This window comes from Caretta caretta, chromosome 3 (genome assembly GCF_965140235.1).
Source record: "Caretta caretta isolate rCarCar2 chromosome 3, rCarCar1.hap1, whole genome shotgun sequence".
Lineage (NCBI taxonomy): Eukaryota > Metazoa > Chordata > Testudines > Cheloniidae > Caretta > Caretta caretta.
In genome coordinates, this window is record NC_134208.1 from 7,521,679 (window position 1) to 7,539,124 (window position 17,446).

Below are 17,446 nucleotides of genomic sequence, written 5' to 3' on the forward strand. Positions count from 1 at the left end.
TGCCATTCCGCAGAGTGCGCACCCCCCCCCCCAAAAGCCCTGGCTGTCCCGGCTTGGGTGTCAGGCCACAGGGGGACTGGTGCAGGACTCGCAAGGGAGGAGCCAGGGGGAAGCCGCGGCAAGCTCGCCCCAGCCCCGCACTGTTTATTTTCTGCAGGCTCCGGTGGGGGCGTGTATTTAAAGGGAGCCGGGCAGCCAATGCGCGGGAAGGGGCTGAGCATGTGGGCAGCTTGTTTACACCAGACCTTCCCGAAGCGCTTTAACCCGGCCGGCAGCGGGCAAGAGGCAAATCCCGGCGCTGGGAGCACGTGTGCGGCGTCGCGCTGCCTCCCGGGCCGGCCGCCCGAGGGATGGGCCCCGGGGCCGTTCCTGGAGGGCGCAGACCAAGGTAAAGCATGCGGCGCAGCGGAGGCGGCAGGTAACCGTGGAACAAGGGAGGATGCCCAAAGGGCTCCCAAGTTGCCCTTGTCCAACGTTGCAGGGGCTGCTAAACCCGGAGCTGCATCTGCTCTGAGGGAAGGGCACCGGTGGCTGCATCGCATGCCCTCCTCTTGAATGCAGGCGTGGCCCATGGAGACAACTGGTCCCCGCTGCTGGTCCCACCAGACAGGCCACGGGTCTCAGCATCTGTGCATCCGTGGCCAACTCCCGATACCCCTGGTCTCAGTGGAGGTGGAAAGAGGGAGGGCCATGAGGTATAACTCTGTCTCCGCAGACTGTGTTTGGCCCCGGGGCTGCACTCCAGCCAGCCCTGGCCTGGATCAGGGGATAGCTTGGAAGGGAGGTGGGAGGATGAATTTTCCTGGCCTCCTTCTCCTCTAGAAAGAGGTGACCAGCAAAGTGGCTTGAGTATTTGAGAGTAACCATTATGGGGAATAGAGTAGCAGCCCTGTTAGTCTGTATTTGCAAAAAGAGAAGGAGGACTTGTGGCACCTTAGAGACTAACCAATTTATTTGAGCATGAGCTTTCCTGAGTTACAGCTCACCTCATCCGATGAAGTGAGCTGTAGCTCACGAAAGCTTATGCTCAAATAAATTGGCTAGTCTCTAAGGTGCCACAAGTCCTCCTTCTCTTATTATGGGGAATAGGCAGGGGTGCTGGAACAGTGTGTAGAGTGGGGGTGCCCAGAGCCATTGAACCAAACTGTAAACCCCTGCATATGATGGAAACCACTTCAAGACAGGGGTGCTGCTGCGTCCCCAGCACCCGTCCTTCCAGCACCTCTGGGAATAAGGGTGCAACAACGACTTTGTTTTTCTTTGCAAGGAAGATCCTTGGGGTTTGGCTGCTCCTGCCTGCAAGAGACCATGCTTGTCTTTGGGTGCACCCCTGTGCCTCTTTCTGTGGCTACCTAGCGGCGGTCTACACTGGTATAGCTTGCCACGCCAATAAAACATTAACACAGTTGATTACATTGTGTGGCTGCATGCGTGTGTGTGTGTGTGGCAAATTATATGTGTGTGCGGGCACACACACAGATGAGGCTGCATATATGTGTGATGGTATCCAGCCATGTATATGCACCGTGTGTGTACCTATGCCTGCTGTACCGGGCCTTGAGTGGGACCCATGGAGTCATGTGTATGGGGGTGTATGTATACGTGCCTTCCCGGGCCGCGATCTTGATCTTCAGAGGTGCTGAGCACCTACAATTCCAAAGGAATCAAATGCAAACTAAAGATAGATAGTCAGCACCCCTGACGATCCGGCCCTGTGTGTCTACTTAGCTGTATGCCTCTGTCTGCACGGACCAAGCCTGGCGTGTGTTCGCACGTGTCCGTGTTTGCCGGCAGCTAAGTGTCTCCCTGTTAGGACGGGTGTCTGTCTAGGTCGAGGCAGCTCCCGCTGCGTCCCTGGCCCCGCAGTTGTAGCTGTTCTCTGCCTACCGCTGTCCCGGGGTGTTACCCAGTGGAGTCCCCCGCAGTCCCTTCCCGGCCGGGACTCCAGGCCGGGGGCTGCCTGCAGCCGCGTACGTGAGGCAGCCTGTGCCGGGGACTCGGGGAGGGGGAAGGGGAAGGTTAATTTCAAAACAAGCCGAGCTCGGGAGGGAGCGAGCGAAGCGAGCGGAGCGGGAGGTAAGTGCCGCGCCGCGCGGCCGGGCAGGGGGCACTGCGGGGAGCCGCCCCCGGGGGGCGCGGGGGGCCCGCTGCCCGCAAAAGGCGGGGGAAGGGAGCAAGGCGGAGAGAAGGAGGCGCGGGCTCGGCGGCGCGGGCTGCAGGGCACCGACCGGGGCGGCCGGGGGTGCGCGGGCGCTGGGGCTGCAACAGGCCGCCCCGTGCACCCCGCGTTCCCCGTGCGCCCCCCGTTCCCCCCGTCCTCCCCGCCCCGTGCACCCCGCCCTCCCCGTGCGCCCCCCGTTCCCCCCGCCCCGTGCACCCCGCCCTCCCCGTGCGCCCCCCGTTCCCCCCGCCCCGTGCACCCCGCCCTCCCCGTGCGCCCCCCGTTCCCCCTGCCCCGTGCACCCCGCGTTCCCCGTGCGCCCCCCGTTCCCCCCGTCCTCCCCGCCGCGTGCACCCCGCCTTCCCCGTGCGCCCCCCGTTCCCCCCGCCCCGTGCACCCCGCCCTCCCCGTGCGCCCCCCGTTCCCCCTGCCCCGTGCACCCCGCGTTCCCCGTGCGCCCCCCGTTCCCCCCGCACCCCCCGTCCTCCCCGCCGCGTGCACCCCGCCTTCCCCGTGCGCCCCCCGTTCCCCCCGCCCCGTGCACCCCGCGTTCCCCGTGCATCCCCCCGTTCCCCCCGCCCTGTGCGTCCTCTGTCGCGTGCAGCCGCGCCGTGTATCCCGCTGTCTCCCCCCCATGCAGCAGTGCCCTGCTCCCCTTGTGCCCCCGTGCCGCATGCAGCAGCCCCGCGCACCCCCTGTTCCTATATTGTCCCGCCACACAACCGTCCCGTGCACCCCCCCATTCTGCGCTGCATGTAGTGGCCCCTTTACCCTTATTCCCATAGTCCCCCGCTGCATGCACCCGCCCCGTGCTCCCCCGCTGCTTGCACCCCGCCATGTACAACCTTATTCCTCCCTGCATGCAACCTCCCCTTTTAGTCCCTGTTTCCGTATTTCCTCGCTGGGTGCCACCGCGCCGTGCACCCCCCATGTCAGCTTCCCCATGCACCTTCTGTTCCCATCTGTGTCCAGCCTCTCCGTGCACCCTTAGCCCCTTTGCCCTCAACCTGCTCTACACCCTCTGTTTCCCTTCGTATACATCTGCCTACTGCACTCCAGTTCCCCCCACGTGGAGCTGTCCCATTTGTCCCCATTCCCTTGTGCACCCCGTTACCTCTGTGTGCAACACACCCTGTAGTTCCATTCCCTCATGCACCCTTGTTCCCCTCTGCATTCACCCCCAGCTCCCTCCATGGCACCTCTCTGTCCCCCTGTGCATCACCCCATTTCCTCCTGCACCTAGCACTGTCCAGGTATTCCTATTCCTCTTCTGGGCCCATCTCCATTTCCCACTGTGGAAATCCTTGGAAACTCACCTGTTACTTCTGAGTATCCCCCCATTTCCCTCTGCACATAACCCCCATGCTTCCCCAGTGCCCGCTGCATGTCATCCCAGTGTCCCCCTGCTTGTTAACTCCTCAGTCCTCTGTGCATGCACCCATTCCCTGTTCTTCTGCACACATGCCAGGCCTCCTCTGGCACCTCTTCCCTCACGTACAGCATGCTGCTTCCTATTGCACACCTGTCCCAGGGCCCTGCCCCCTCCCTGTTGCACTCCTGCTCCGGGCGCCTCCTCCTGGCTGCACTTCTTGCCCTGCTTTATGCGTGCCACGCCCCCTCTTGGCTGTACTGTTGCTCATTACATGGGTGCCACGCCCCCTCCTGGCTACACTATTGCCCCGTTTTATGCACGCATGCCACACCCCCCCCCCCCCCCCCCCGCTCTGCTACACTCCTGGCCTGGTGCGCACATGCCATGCCCCCGCCATTCTACTACACTCCTGGGCCCTGTGCACACACGCCACGCCTCCCCCTTCTGCCACACTCCTGCCCTCGTGCACACACGCACACTACCCTCCTGCAGCACCTCTGTTCCTGGAGCTTTACAATGCATGCCACACCATTGTCTCTGCCCTTTGCATGCATTTTGTGCTTGTCCATGACTCTTTGTATGCCTTCCAGACCCCTTCCAGCTCATCGGCTTGCATGTCAATTCCTTGTACCCCACTGCCCGCTTTTGCGTGCACTTCAGCGTTTTTCCCCAGTGCTCCCCAGTCCCCTGGCGTGCAGGCCACTCCTTCTCTCATATTTTTCTGTCCGCCAGTTTGCAGGCATGCCACACCCCCTTCTGTTGCTCTCCTCTCTCCTGAATGATTGCCACACTCTTGCACTGCCCCATTGCATGCATTCCACAATCCGCCTTACAGCCCCCCCCCCATGCCGCTTTGCGTGCCCCTCGTGTTCCCATCCTTGCCCTTTTGCAAGCATGCCACAGCCCCTCCTGTAGACTCATATCTGTCCCTTTGCAGTCATGTGCTGAGGGTATCAGATGGGAGTTTGCCAGCTGTAGGCTTGGTTTTGAGAAAGTAGCAAATCTCCACCTTTTCCTTCCCAGACTCTGTTACCTTAACCCCTTAGAGCCGGCTGTCTTTCTCAAATGCTAGCAGATGGCTGGTGTTGGCTGAGGGGCTTTCTTAGGGTGGTGGGGCTGCTGCTGTTTTCGGGACAGCCTGGTGAATGTATAGGTAGGTGTATGAGTGTTTATATATGTTTACTGCCCAATTAAAAATTCTCTCTCCTCAAAATCCTTATCTCCTTCTTGAACTCAGCAGCAACACAGACATTCACACTGGAGTGAAATGGGCAAGACCCCCCCCCCACACACACACTCAGGCTTTCGTCCAAGCCCCAATGGGAGGGCCAGAGACCCCTACCCACCCTAAATTAAGGCCTTCGGAAAAATGCAGCAGAGTACGAAATGGCAAGTCTGAAGTTTTCTGTAACTTCAGTGCATGAGAGAGAGATGGGTGGAGATGAAACTTGTCATAGTTGTCGTCAGCTTAGCCCCAGTTTTAACAGGGCTCTCTGGCATCCTCCAAGCTGGGACAGTAAAAAGTGTTTCTAATCAGAAGGATCCCAACAGCATTTCAAAGACCATGAATGAATACAGGCCGCATGGCTAAAATGCAGCCACCTCTGAGACGGAGGGCAACAGGCAACATAGCAGAATGAAAGGGAAATTTTGGGAAAGGGTGCTGGAGCAAAGTGCTTCTTCTTTTGCTAAAACACCATGGGATCTTCAGTGTCCATGAAGAGCAGGCAGGAGCTGGGTTTTTAAAGTCTCATCTGGCAGATCCTCGTTCAGTAAAGTAGGGGGAATTGAATTTATGTGCCTTAGAAGGATGAAGGGGTGAATTGTCTCATCTGGGATTTGAACCTTTGATTCTAAAGATTTGAAATATTCCAAGCCAACAGCCCAGTTCTGCCCCTGTTGGCGTCGGTAATGTCTGAGTGGTGTATAACACTTTTTATCCGTCACGTTCAGAGTTCTTTACAAGGGAAGGGGAATATCATTTTTGTAATGTTAAGGATGGGAACGCTGAAGCACAGATAGGTGAAGGTGAACTTGCTCTAGGCCAGACAGCAATCCAGGAGTTAAACCCGGTCCACTGCACTGCCCACTTGACCACACTGCCTCCCACATATATAGAGAGGCCGGCTGTTATTCTCACTAACAAATGCATTTAATAAGAATAAGTAAAGGCCAGATTTATGCTGTGAAATTGAGTCTTACCCACTTGTAATTAAGGAACTCCTGGGCATTTTCTGCAGGAGTGGGGGTCCTGGCCAAATTTTGATTTGGCACTTAGTTTTCTTTCTTAAACTTTCCCCATGCAGTTTTAATAGGTGATGCAATTTTTCACTTCCTGTCCTAAATTATCATATATATCATCTATCATAATTATAAATAGCAGCCATGTTCCATCTCAGTGGTGGTTGCACTTCAGTGTTGGTTGAAGCAGGTTTTGAATATAGGACCCAAATCTTGCAACTGGGTCTAGGCAGGCATCCACGACACATGCAACAGATTGCAGGATTGGGGCCATAGTCTGTAAAGTGTTTTCTGATCCTTCTGGAAGAAAGGCACTGTATAAATGTGAGTTAGTGGAATTGAGGAGGCAGAAGTTATATACGTTTTTCAGTCGGTCACAGTACCATTTCACTTTTGACACCCTTATTCATGTTGAGTAACGTTTTACACCATGAGTAGTTCCATTGACTTCAGTGCAGTAGGATACTGTGTTATGTGAGCTTGGCTTTAGCGTGTGCTAATTGATATTTCCAAGATGATGAAACCTACATACTTCTGTTTTTAAGAAAGTAGGCAGCAGTTTAGATTGTAAGCTCTCCGGGGCAGGGACCATGGCTCTGTAATGTGCTTGTACAGTACCTCGCTCAGTACAGGAGGGGCTTCTAGTCACTTCTGCGATGCAAATGCTAATAGCAGAATTACTTTCCTGCTACATTTGGGTGTTCTGACTGGGGAGCATTAGTGATTAGAATGTGGAACTAGGGTTCTAGTCCGCTCTCTGCTGTGGATTTGTTGTGTGAATTTGAGTAAAGTGTTTCACCTCTGTGCCTCAGTTTCCCCATTTGTAAAATTGAGTGAATGATACTTCACCTTCTCTGTAAAGAGTTTTCAGACCCCAGTTAAGCACCGAAGCATTGCTGTTATTTATTAGTATATGACTCCAGTGTGGAAAGGCTGAAGATGGACGGATGTCTTCCCCACTGCTTGTTTAAAGCCGAACGTTGACAATTGCCTCCAAAGTGTATGCTCAGTGTTCAAGAAATAATTCTGGATCTCTGCTGGTTCTCACCTGTGTGAAGTGTGGTTGCTAGCAACTGATAGGCACTGTGTGCATTAGTCGGCAGTGTTCATACGGGTCAGAGTCTAAGTGGTGGGCGTCTAAGCAGAAGACCATGCGTTCCTAGTTCTGCCATCAGAGCTTGCTTTGTAGCTGTGGGCAGGTCAGAGAGAAATTATATGCCTCTGTTTTTTCATCTGGAATATGGGTATAATGACCCCCGCCTTGGTAAACTGCAGTTGCTGTATGTAAGAGGTAGGGTCTTTCAAATGCCATTGCTGTAGGTTGTTTAGCCTCCCTTTTTTTGGAGCCGTGTTCATGACTCTCCAGCACAAATCTGGACAGCTTCCCTCTCAGAAGGGTTCTTGTTTCCTAGCATTTCAGCTCAGCTGCCATTGGAAGTTTTCACAGGGGTTTCCCCCTTGTTCTTCTAAGTGGGGTGTGGCTCTCAGCGGACTTCACAGCGATCGATCCTAATGCCGTCTCCACTCACCCTGTAGCGTTCAGCTAAAGCCCCTCAGCAGTCCTCTTTTCAGCTGAGTAGCTGTGTTAGAATGTACACTTCCTAATCACAGGCCACGCGGTATGGGACATGGTGTTGAAAGAATATCCACGTTTCACCCTGCAGGGTCTGCTGAAAGCAGATGTGGCTCTGGCGTTCCTGAGCTCCCTACTCTTAAACTCTTTTTGCAAGTCAAAAATACCCCAACCCCCTCTTCTGGATCAGAGCCAGGTGCTGCACTGAAAGATTAGCACAATTTAAAGGAACCTTGCAGCCCTGTTGGTTTCAGTAGTTGTTTGTTTGCATAGGGGAGATGAGCGGGACCTTTTAAAGTGGGAGAGGACTGGGCTTGGCCGGCAGTAAAACCTGCAGGGAAGGGTCATGTGAATAGAATTTACAAGGTATCGGGGAAAAAAAATAAACTTTCTGGAGAGATACTGAAGTGGGCATTATATCCCAGCCTTTCTTGGTATGGAGGAGTAGGGCCGGGCTGGTGCAAGGGGAAGTCTTTAAACTGTCAAGCCCCTCAAACAGCATGGAATAAAAATGCCACTGATAATCCAGAATCCACTGTCTGAACAGAGTTCTTGGCACTGGCAGTATTTGAGTGCAAGTTATTGAAAGCAGGAGGCGTGGGCTATGGGCTGACGCGTGGTCTAGTGGTAAACACGGAGTCAGGATAGACAGGCCTTACCACAGGCTTGCTGTGTGATCTGGTGCAAATTTCTTTACCTCGTTCTGCCTCTGCTGCCCTGTCTGTAGAATGGGGAATAATCTTTTCAGGGGTTAGATCTGTGAACCGAAGGCGATAAATCGAGATAGATAAATACACATTTGGATTGTTGCTACATAGCTTCCCTCTGCCTCAGGGAATGTGCATTTGTACCTTGAAAAAGTCCCCTGGTGTCCTATTTTTAAATTTCATGGTAAATTGGTGTGGATGAGTGCCCAGTCTGGGAACACGGTGGCTTAGTTATAAGGAGAGAGAGTGATTCCCAAGAGCCCTGCCGTTCTAGTAGCCATCCGGTGTGGTCAACGTACTTGCAAGTTAGTTCGGATGCTGAGGGATTTCCCTGAGGTTTTAAGGAAGGGTGGGGAGAAGTCAGCAAATTTGTCTCCATAAGTTCCTAAAAACAGAAAAAAACTTGGTATAGGTTTTCCATGTGACTGAGTTAAGAGAGGGGAGAGGTATGTGTCAGCGGTGGGGGCAGTAAAAATGTAAAGGCTTTGCCACCCACTAAGAGGTGCTCCCGGAAACGGTGCCAGTGAAACGGAAGGTGGGGCTCTCCCTAAAGGCCTGGCCTGACCTGGCATAGGGGGGGCTGTGCCCCTGGGAGCGCCTTTCTGCTGAAAAAGGGCCTACCGCTTTTAGCACCTGGTTTGGCAAAGCCCTGAGGTGCACATGCTTAAATTTAAGCACTTGAATAATCCCAGCAAAGCACTTGGAGCACCTACAGAGGGAGCGAGGTGGTTAAGGGCTTGTCTGCACTTGAAACATGTACTACTGTAGTGCCTCAGTGCAGACGCTACCTATGCCGACGGGAGGGGTTCTCCCATCAATGTAGGTAATCCGCCTCCCCCAGAGGTGGTGGATAGGTTGGCTGAAGAAGAATTCTTCCATCGACCTGGGGCTGTCTACACAGGGACTGGCGTCGGCTTAACTACCTCACTCAGGGGTGTGGCTTCATCACACCCCTGAGTGCCGTAGCAGGGTCAATCTAATTTTCCAGTATAGACCAGCCCCTATGTGTTTTGTTGAATCAGGGCCTTAATTTTTAAAGATAAATAGCATGTTTCTTAAGAGTAGGGTGCTAGCCATGGTGTCCTGGTAACTGTATTGTGTCTGCTCTCCCTGATATTCCCTGTGTGGTTTCAAGTGGATACAATATTCTTCTTAGAGACTAACACATTTATTTGAGCATAAGCTTTCGTGAGCTACAGCTCACTTCATCAGATGCAGTCCTCCTTTTCTTTTTGCGGATACAGACTAACACGGCTGCTACTCTGAAACCTGTCAATATTCTTCTTCACTTCCCATTGGAAACACTTTTGTAGTGTTACTATGGCTGTTAAATAGCTGCTACTTTCCACTTTGGTTTTGAAATGAGATATTATTTGGGATCAGGGTCAGTTTGAAATTGTGATCTCTGTGGCTCCTTTTTTTCTGAAATTCTGTGTGACTGAAATGGTATGTAGGCTACAAGAGTGCTGTATAAACTACATATATCCATCACTGAAATGTGGCCATCTCTGGGGGAGAACTCCACAGCTATTTAACAGCTCACAGCAACACCATGCAACAATTTAGGCCTGGAAATGAAAAAGAATGCTAAAGTCAAATGAAAGTACACGGGGAATTTCAGTGAGAGGAATCAGAATATAGGTGCTAGAGTTGGTATTTAGTCAGGACACTATGGCTTAACACCCAAACTCTTTGGAAAAGCACCATCTGTCTTAAAAAACCAAAAGCGGCTAGGACCTTAGTTTTATTTGTAACCGGGAAGCTGGCACGTCCAACAGCATAGCGACCCCTGGAGGCGTGCAGGTGCATTGCTTCAGTACAAAGTCATATGGAAAAGCACCACTTCCAATACCTTTCCCTGAAGCACCTACGAGGTGGCAGCTACTTTCCACTTCAGTTTCTCATCTTTAATGTAATATATTCATTTAGGGCTTGTCATCCCGTACAGCAGCCCAGCGGCATGGGGGGTTAGTTCGGTATAACGACGTCGCTCAGGGGGTGGATTTTTCACGCCCCTGAGCGATGTTGTTATACCAGTCTAAGTCTGTCATGTAGACCTGACCATAGTGTGGTGCATTTATTTCACGTTTGTCAGCTCCCTAGCTTTGAGTGGCTTCTCTGAAGCTTGAGGTGGGGTGGCAGGTTAAAGTTTTCATTCGGAATTCAAATCTACAGAGTGTGAGTTTGGGCAAGTCTCTTTGGGTACGTCTGTCCTGGAGCTGGGGGCGTGCCTCCCAGCCCGGGCAGACAGACTCTCGCTAGCTCTGCTTCAGCTAGTGTGCTAAATATAGCAGTGTGGGCGTTTCAGAACAGATGGCACCTCAGGATAGTCACTCAAGTCCAAGCCTGCCAAACCCCTTGGGTGGAAGCCACTGTCTGTGTTGCAGTGTCCACGCTTCTGTGTTTTGTGCACTAGCTCAAGCAGAGCTAGCTCAGGTCGGGTCCTCAGGTCTGCCGAGGACGCTTTGCACAGGCCGCACAGAGTGGCCTGAAAGCAACCGGTGGAGAATTCTCTGTGGGCAGGGGAACTCCCTGCTGATGGAGGCAGCCCTGCTGCCTATGCTTGATGCAAGGAGAGAGAGACTAGGTGGGGCACGGGCGGGAGGGAGTGTGGTAGGTGGAGCAGACCTACGTCCTATCCTCCACTGCTGTAAGTTAGGGCCGGCCCTGTGCCGGTAGCTCCATCTGACTGCTTGCAGCCGCCCTTCTCTACTCCATTCAAGCGCTCAAAGCCTAGTGGATAGAGCATAGAACTGTGTGTGGGGGGCTAGAGGAGAGCGTTGTCAGGATTCCTGTGTTCTAAATCTAGTTGTGGCACGCACTCACTGTATGTCCTTGGTCTAATCACTTTGCCACTCTCTGCCTCAGTTTCCCGATCTGTAAAATAGGGCACTGTGACTTTGTAATGTGTTTTGAAGATGAAGAGTGCTAAGTATTACTATAACACTGTTTACCCTGAACAGTGCATGTTACAGTCTTTTTCTCTCTTTGGTTCTTTATGCGTAAACTTGGAAGGTCTGTCCTCCCTTGGCATGAATTCTCCTTGCTCTTAGGAAAACCCATATTTTTACAACAGAAAAACATGCAAATCTAAAGGAATAGGAAAAGCCAGACAGAGAAGTTCTCTTTATGTACTTGCTACATGCACCAGTCAAAAGGGAAAATCCATCACTGCCTGTTTTCAAGGGGGGGGAAATAATTTTAGAAAAAAGCCTAAGAAAAATTACTGTGGATGTGTTAATGTCACCAAGAGAGAAGAAAAATGCTCCTAATGGTGCTTTAACCAAATAAAGTGGAGTGGTAAGACATGGCTACTTCATTAATAACCCAGCATTCCACGTGTTTTACCGATATCCTAATGGGACTCTTACCCATTTCACAAGGCTTATGGGTGAGGGAACACCATCACAGAGAAGCTACGTGACATTCCCAAGGTTACATAGCAAGTCAGTGTCAGAGCTGGAATTAGATTCTTGGAATTCCTGGATTCCCGTCTTGTGCTTTGACCACTACAGCATGCTCCCTTTCTTCCTTCATCTCAGAGCTTTGTGTAACTCTTTCTCCTTTATTATTTTCTTTCCTCCTATCATCTGTTCTCTTAAGTCCTAAAGGCACAACCCTGAGAAATGTATTTTTTTTTTGCACTTTTATTTTTCTTGAGTTCTAGATTTCCCCCCCTCCTTTTTTTTTATGATTATTAAACAAGTTTAAATTGTTGAGCCAACATTGCCTTGCAGGGAGGGGGCGGTAATGACACAGTTTAGATTTAATTGCCCTTTTTGAGGGTTTGATCATGTTCCCGCTGAAGGTTGTGGCCAAAATGCCTGTTGACTTCAAGGGGAACAGTGTGAATCTTTGTGAAAGAATAAGCTTTTGACAGTGGATTTAAAGCTTCAGTTACATTAGAACACTGATTCTCCCTCTGCATGCTAAGACCAATCCACCTGTTTCAGTGGTGTAGGAGGATAGTTGGAACTTTGTGTCCTAGTCTGACTAGAGTCTTGGCCAAGGTGTCAAATTCATTGGGACTTGTGGGTCAAGCGTTGTGTTTAATTATGGTCTGTGGGCCATGGTGCACATCCAAAAATACATATTTACTGCAGTGCAGAGGGAATCTTCTCTGGCCTATGTTATACAGGAGGTCAGATCCCTTCTGGCTTTAAAGTCTAGGAATGTGTGCATGCTCACTGGTGTTAGTGGCTGGTTTTGCACAGAGATCAAGGGAAGAAACGGCCTTTAGGAGGGAACTACACATTTAGTTATTGATTATAGTCCAGTGCCGGAATGCTGCATTCATCATCAGGGAGAGAATCTACTGGACTGGCAGCACCCAATGAGCGTGTGAGAGGAATCCCACCCTGGAAAACGCATCTGGCTGAAACGCCTGTTCCTCCCAGGTAGGGAAGGGAGAGGAAAGGAATTCCTGAAGGATGCAGAAGTGCCAGCCCTAATGTGATGTTTCTGAAGGTGATCGTTTCTCTCTTGACGGGTCTGGTGGGCGCTCACCTTGTGGACTGTCTGCAGTTTTGGGCACCACCCGGCCAGAAAAACATTGGCAAATGGATGGGAATTCAGGAAAGAGCAGCAAAAGCGGTCACTGGGCTGGGGAGGCTGAAAGGGTTAAGTATGTGTCTTTTGGCAATGTAGAGGTATGTAACTGCAAAACCCAAGGATTTACTTAGGTCGGACCAAGGGGATATAACTAGGAGGAGTGGGCTGGAAATTAGGTCAGGAAAATTTAGGCCGTATATCCCAAAACTTCTATAGAATTCATGGGTTCTAAGGCCAGAAGGGGCCATTGTGATCAGCTAGTCTGACCTCTATAACACAGGCCTGCAGAGCAAAGCTCCATAGGCCTGTGGAATAGTCCCCGTAAGGAAGGGGTGGAAGCCCCATTGCACAAATCATTTAAAACTAGACTGGACAGGGTACTGGAGGGGACAGCCCTGCCTTGGCAGAGAGTGTGCAGGTGAACTTTGCCATCACCAATTTCCATGGTTCTCTTGATCCAGTGGTTTGAGACTGCTGCATGTATTCTGGGTGGACTGGCTGCCACCTTAACTGTGTGGGTTAGTAGAGGTACCAAAGGCTAAAAAAACCCAAGTGTTGCCTGTGGGAACTTGAACCCTAAACCAGGAACACACAAGCGAGAGTGAGATGAGGTAATAGTGCTAAGGAGGGAGTGGCGCATTCGGGCACAGTTCTTCTGCATCTGGAGTCCTTAATTGGAATCTGGATTACTTGAGCAATAAAAGAAAAGGAGTACTTGTGGCACCTTAGAGACTAACTAATTTATTTGTGGAATAAAGTGGATCTTTGATATCCTGAGAGACGACTTTTGTCCACTTCATGAGCTTGTCAGTTTCTTTAGGCACCACTGTCTCCCTGTGCCCAGGACTGGCAAGTGGATGTTGCGGAATTGAGGGGAGCCCCCGATTGAGGTGCACTGGCAGAGTCTCTTTTGGAGGGCCAGGTCTGTAATAGCAAGGGGCTGCAGGTTGTGTGTGGGAAGCCTTCCTAGCTGTTCTCTACATGATGTTTGGCTCTCCAGGGCCACGAATATTGCTGGGCCACAGCTGTGAACAGCAGATGAGGTCGATTTGGAAGATCCATCTGGGAACATCATTTCAGTGGGTGGGGGGGGAACACCCACAGGAATGTTACAGGTTAAACAGGTTCAGATGAGGGGAATCTGATCAGAGGTGGCTGTTAGAAAACCATGGTTTGCAGCAAATGCAGTGGTAGGTGTAGTAAGAGTAACATTGGATTCTCCTGTCTATTTTTTAAGCTTTAATTGTTCTTGCTTTGCTGGGCTTCCCTGTTACGTATTGTAAAGCACAGTCTGGGTGCATTATGTGGCTTTGTGGATCGTTGTTGAATCCCCAAAGGGCTTTGTCTTTGTCTGTAGATGGACTGTAGAACCTGATTTAGTGGCAGCTGAGCTGACAGCCAGGGTAAAACCCCTTAGCCCACTGGATCCGATACTGCCACAACTGATGAATGTCCTCAGAGCAAACCATAGCTGTCTGCTGGAGCTGTAAACTTGCCCGTGGTGCATTCCCATTAGCCTCGGACAATGCAATTGGTTTAAAAGTGTCTCTACTGATATTCCTGGGGTGGCAGCCACCCAAAGAGACTGACGTGTAATGATCGATGTGGCCAAAGCCTGGGCTCCTGCTCCTGGTTTAACAAGATAAATTGGTGCTTGCAGCCCAGTGCTCATAGGCCACCGCACAGTACCATACCCATGGGTGTTGGCTCAGCCCTCGTGTGTCCCCCTGTGATAATATACCTCCCTGTGCTGCTCAGCCCTCATGTGCACCCTTCCGATAATAGCAATAATATTTATAGTGCTTTTCGTCAGTAGATATGAGAGAACCTCAGAGTCTTTAATATGTGTATCCTCACAACACCCTGTGAGGCAGGGCAGCACTTCTGCGGACGGGGAAACTGAGGCACAGAGTGGCTAGTTGACTTGCTCATGGTCACATGGGAAGTCTGATGGAGCAGAGAATTGAACTCCGGTCTCGCAAGTCCTAAGCTAGTGCTCTAACAGGGTGGATTGATTTAAATCACTGACTTTAATAATAATTTAAATCAGCAAACAGAAAACCTTGATTTAAATCAACAATTTTAATCTTGTTTTGCATTTGTACTTTTTAGTTAATTTCCTAAAGAAAGGTTGATTCTCATTAGTTGGTAACCATTAAAACATGTTGATTTGCAATTGACTATAGCTTTTACACTAAATTTGGTGGTGCTTTTTGCTAACGGGATGGTACACTGTATCTATACACATTCATTCAAGCAGTTATGTAACTTATGTTTATTCAGACTTAAAATAGTTAGCAAATTGTGTATGATGCATTTCTACTTTACAAGACTTTGATTAATCTTTTACTTGTGATTTATGTTGGGCTCTATTTGGATGGAAATTAAAATGCACAGAAACATTTTAAAAAGTATTTGTTTAGTTAAATATAACTACCTTTGACATGATGATAGATAAGACAAAACGTTTATTAAAACATGTTTTGACTATAAAACTAAGGAGGTATTTTCTGTAGTTACTGAATTGAATTGATTCTAGGTCACAAAATCCTTCAGAATTTTAGAACTAGTAGGTCTCATCCTCTTACACCTTGCTTTTGTTCATAGATTGGAAGTGGAAAACAAGCTTTCCTGCTTTTTCAACTCCCAAGTGGTTTCTTAATTTTGAATGAACTAGTGGAATAAATGGAGAAGAATATATTCTCTCACTGAACCTGCGGAAGAGGCCACTGTTGTCAGAAGCTGGTTTAGCACTTTAAACTCCGGTTCCAGGTGCTTAGTCAGTGACTCCCACCAGTTCAGTGGTTTCCCTTTCTTTAAAACTTGGCAGCAGATGTTCTGCTTAACAGTATTTTTTTAATTAATGTCAGTGATTTTAATAGCTGTATTGTAAGTTCAGGGTTTTGTCTCAATTTCAAATTCAATTTTAAATAAGGTTTTTAAAAAAACTTCATTGACATAAATCTGTGTTGTTTTTTAAATATTTGATTTTATCCACTTTGCGCCCTAACCACGGGACCTCCTTCCACTGTGTGCAGGACGGGAGGGAAGGAACGTCGGTCCAGGTTCAATGAAGAGGTTGAGAAATAACAGCGAGGGGGAGGGATGTGATTTTTCAAAAGGCTGTGAAATGGGCTGTGACGAGCGCTTTGTGTGGAGGCATCGTTCCTTCCAGCCAAGGATCTCGAAGCACTTTCCATTTGGCAGGTGGTCAGTGGTGTGATCTCTGTTTTACAGATGGGGGAGACTGAAGCACAGAGAGGTAGGGACGTGGCCAGGTTGGCTCAGTGAGTGTCCCATCAGAGCCAGTCACGGAAATGAGGCCTCCTGACTCCCAGCCCGCTGTTTTGAGCACGAGACAGTGCCGCTGGAGGAGTTCAGGGCACTCTCAGCCCAGTACCTTTCGCCAGCACCCCAGATGCAGAGCAGTTTGTGTTTTGCACTGGAGGTAATAGCACCTGTCTTTTTTTCCTTTACAGAGTGTCAAGATGGCGAGCGTGCTGTCCAGGCGCCTGGGGAAGCGCTCCCTGCTGGGCGCCCGTGTTTCCACGCCCAGCTCCTTGGCAGACAGGATGCTGGGGACGGCCCAGATCCCCACGTTGCAGGCAGAGCTCAGCAGAGTGTCTTCCCACCTGGCTTCGTATGAGGGTGGTCGGTGCACGGAGCAGGCAGAGGAGAGCAGCACGAATCCCAGCTTCCCAAACCTGAACCGCTTACAGCTCCACCCAGGACAAAGAGTACGTAAGGAGGCTGTTTGTACAGTGCTGACCGGCAGTGTTAATCCCTTGAACCTGGGTGCAGTCCACTGTGGGTCTGGCTTCAGTGCAGAGCTAGCCTGGGCTGTAGCCTCCCCCTTCTGTCCACACATAAGAACCTCTGGCCCAGGCTTGAGGGTGCTCTAAACACAAGCTAGCAGGCATCACTGAGGGTGGTTTAGGCTTGAGCTAGCATTTCACTTTCCAAGCTGGCAACCACCCTCTATGCAGTGAAAACATGGGCTTGCCAGGGTGCTGTTAGTCCTCCAGTCCTATCCCACAGTGCCACCTGGGCTGTACTTTCTTGTTGAACTCCTCCCTTCTTCGTCACTGGGTCTTAGCCCCCTCACCCCCCAGTTTGCCTGCTCCATTTCTGCTGTACCTCCATAGCATTTGGACAGAGGTGCCAGCCAAGAAATCCATCTCCCACGCTGCCAGTTGGCCAGAAGCTGTGACCAGCCTTCTGGTAACGCTGTGGTGCGATGCCAGTAAGACTCATCAGGGCACTCTCTCCTGGGAGCCCAGGAAGGACAGACAAGTTCTCTCACAATACACTGCGAGTGAATTCATTGGGTTGGCCCAGTTTAATGCACCAGTGAGAGCCATGGGATATCGTGTTAGAAAATCCAGCCCAGCACACGGGCTACTACAGCACCATTGTGGATGCAACCGCATGGGTCTGACCCGGGTAGGGCTTTGCAGGGGGGGCTGCTCCAGCAGGAGGGGCTAACTCTGCAGTGAAGACATGCCCTCTGTGGTTCAGGGGATGGGAAATGGGATGAAAGCGTCTGACTGCATTAGTTCAGGGATTACAATTGAGTTGCTGGCTCAAATCTGGCCTAGCTTTGTAATTACCAAGTCATTAGCATCTGCTAGCTGTTGGGTAGCCAGTGTGGAATGAGTTTAGTGGGTTCCCAGTAGACAAGCGTCTCCATCAGCAGCTCAGTAGATACTAACTGGCTTCTTTTGGCAGCCTCAGTAGAGAGACTAGGGACTGTAAGAGCCAGGGTCACACGCCTGTCTTCCTTGTCTCTCATGGATAAGGAGGAGGCAGAGATGTGTGGCATCTTGCCTTGCCCATGCTGA

The 17,446-nt window shown here is 50.7% G+C and overlaps 1 protein-coding gene across 3 annotated transcripts in view; it reads left to right on the forward strand.

Annotated features, from left to right (window-relative positions):
* Positions 1 to 262: 262 nt before the first annotated feature.
* The window catches only part of ZNF395 (zinc finger protein 395), a 52,111-nt gene continuing 34,927 nt past the window's right edge, over positions 263 to 17,446 (forward strand). The window contains exons 1-2 of one of the 3 annotated variants that reach the window (XM_048845840.2): positions 263 to 388; positions 16,085 to 16,342. In XM_048845840.2, coding sequence (XP_048701797.1) covers positions 16,094 to 16,342 — 249 coding nt within the window. In that variant the 5' untranslated portion in view covers positions 263 to 388; positions 16,085 to 16,093. Of the gene's footprint in view, positions 389 to 2,024; positions 2,077 to 15,212; positions 15,378 to 16,084; positions 16,343 to 17,446 lie in introns of those variants that run through there. The other 2 variants (XM_048845839.2, XM_048845838.2) reach the window with 2 other exon arrangements.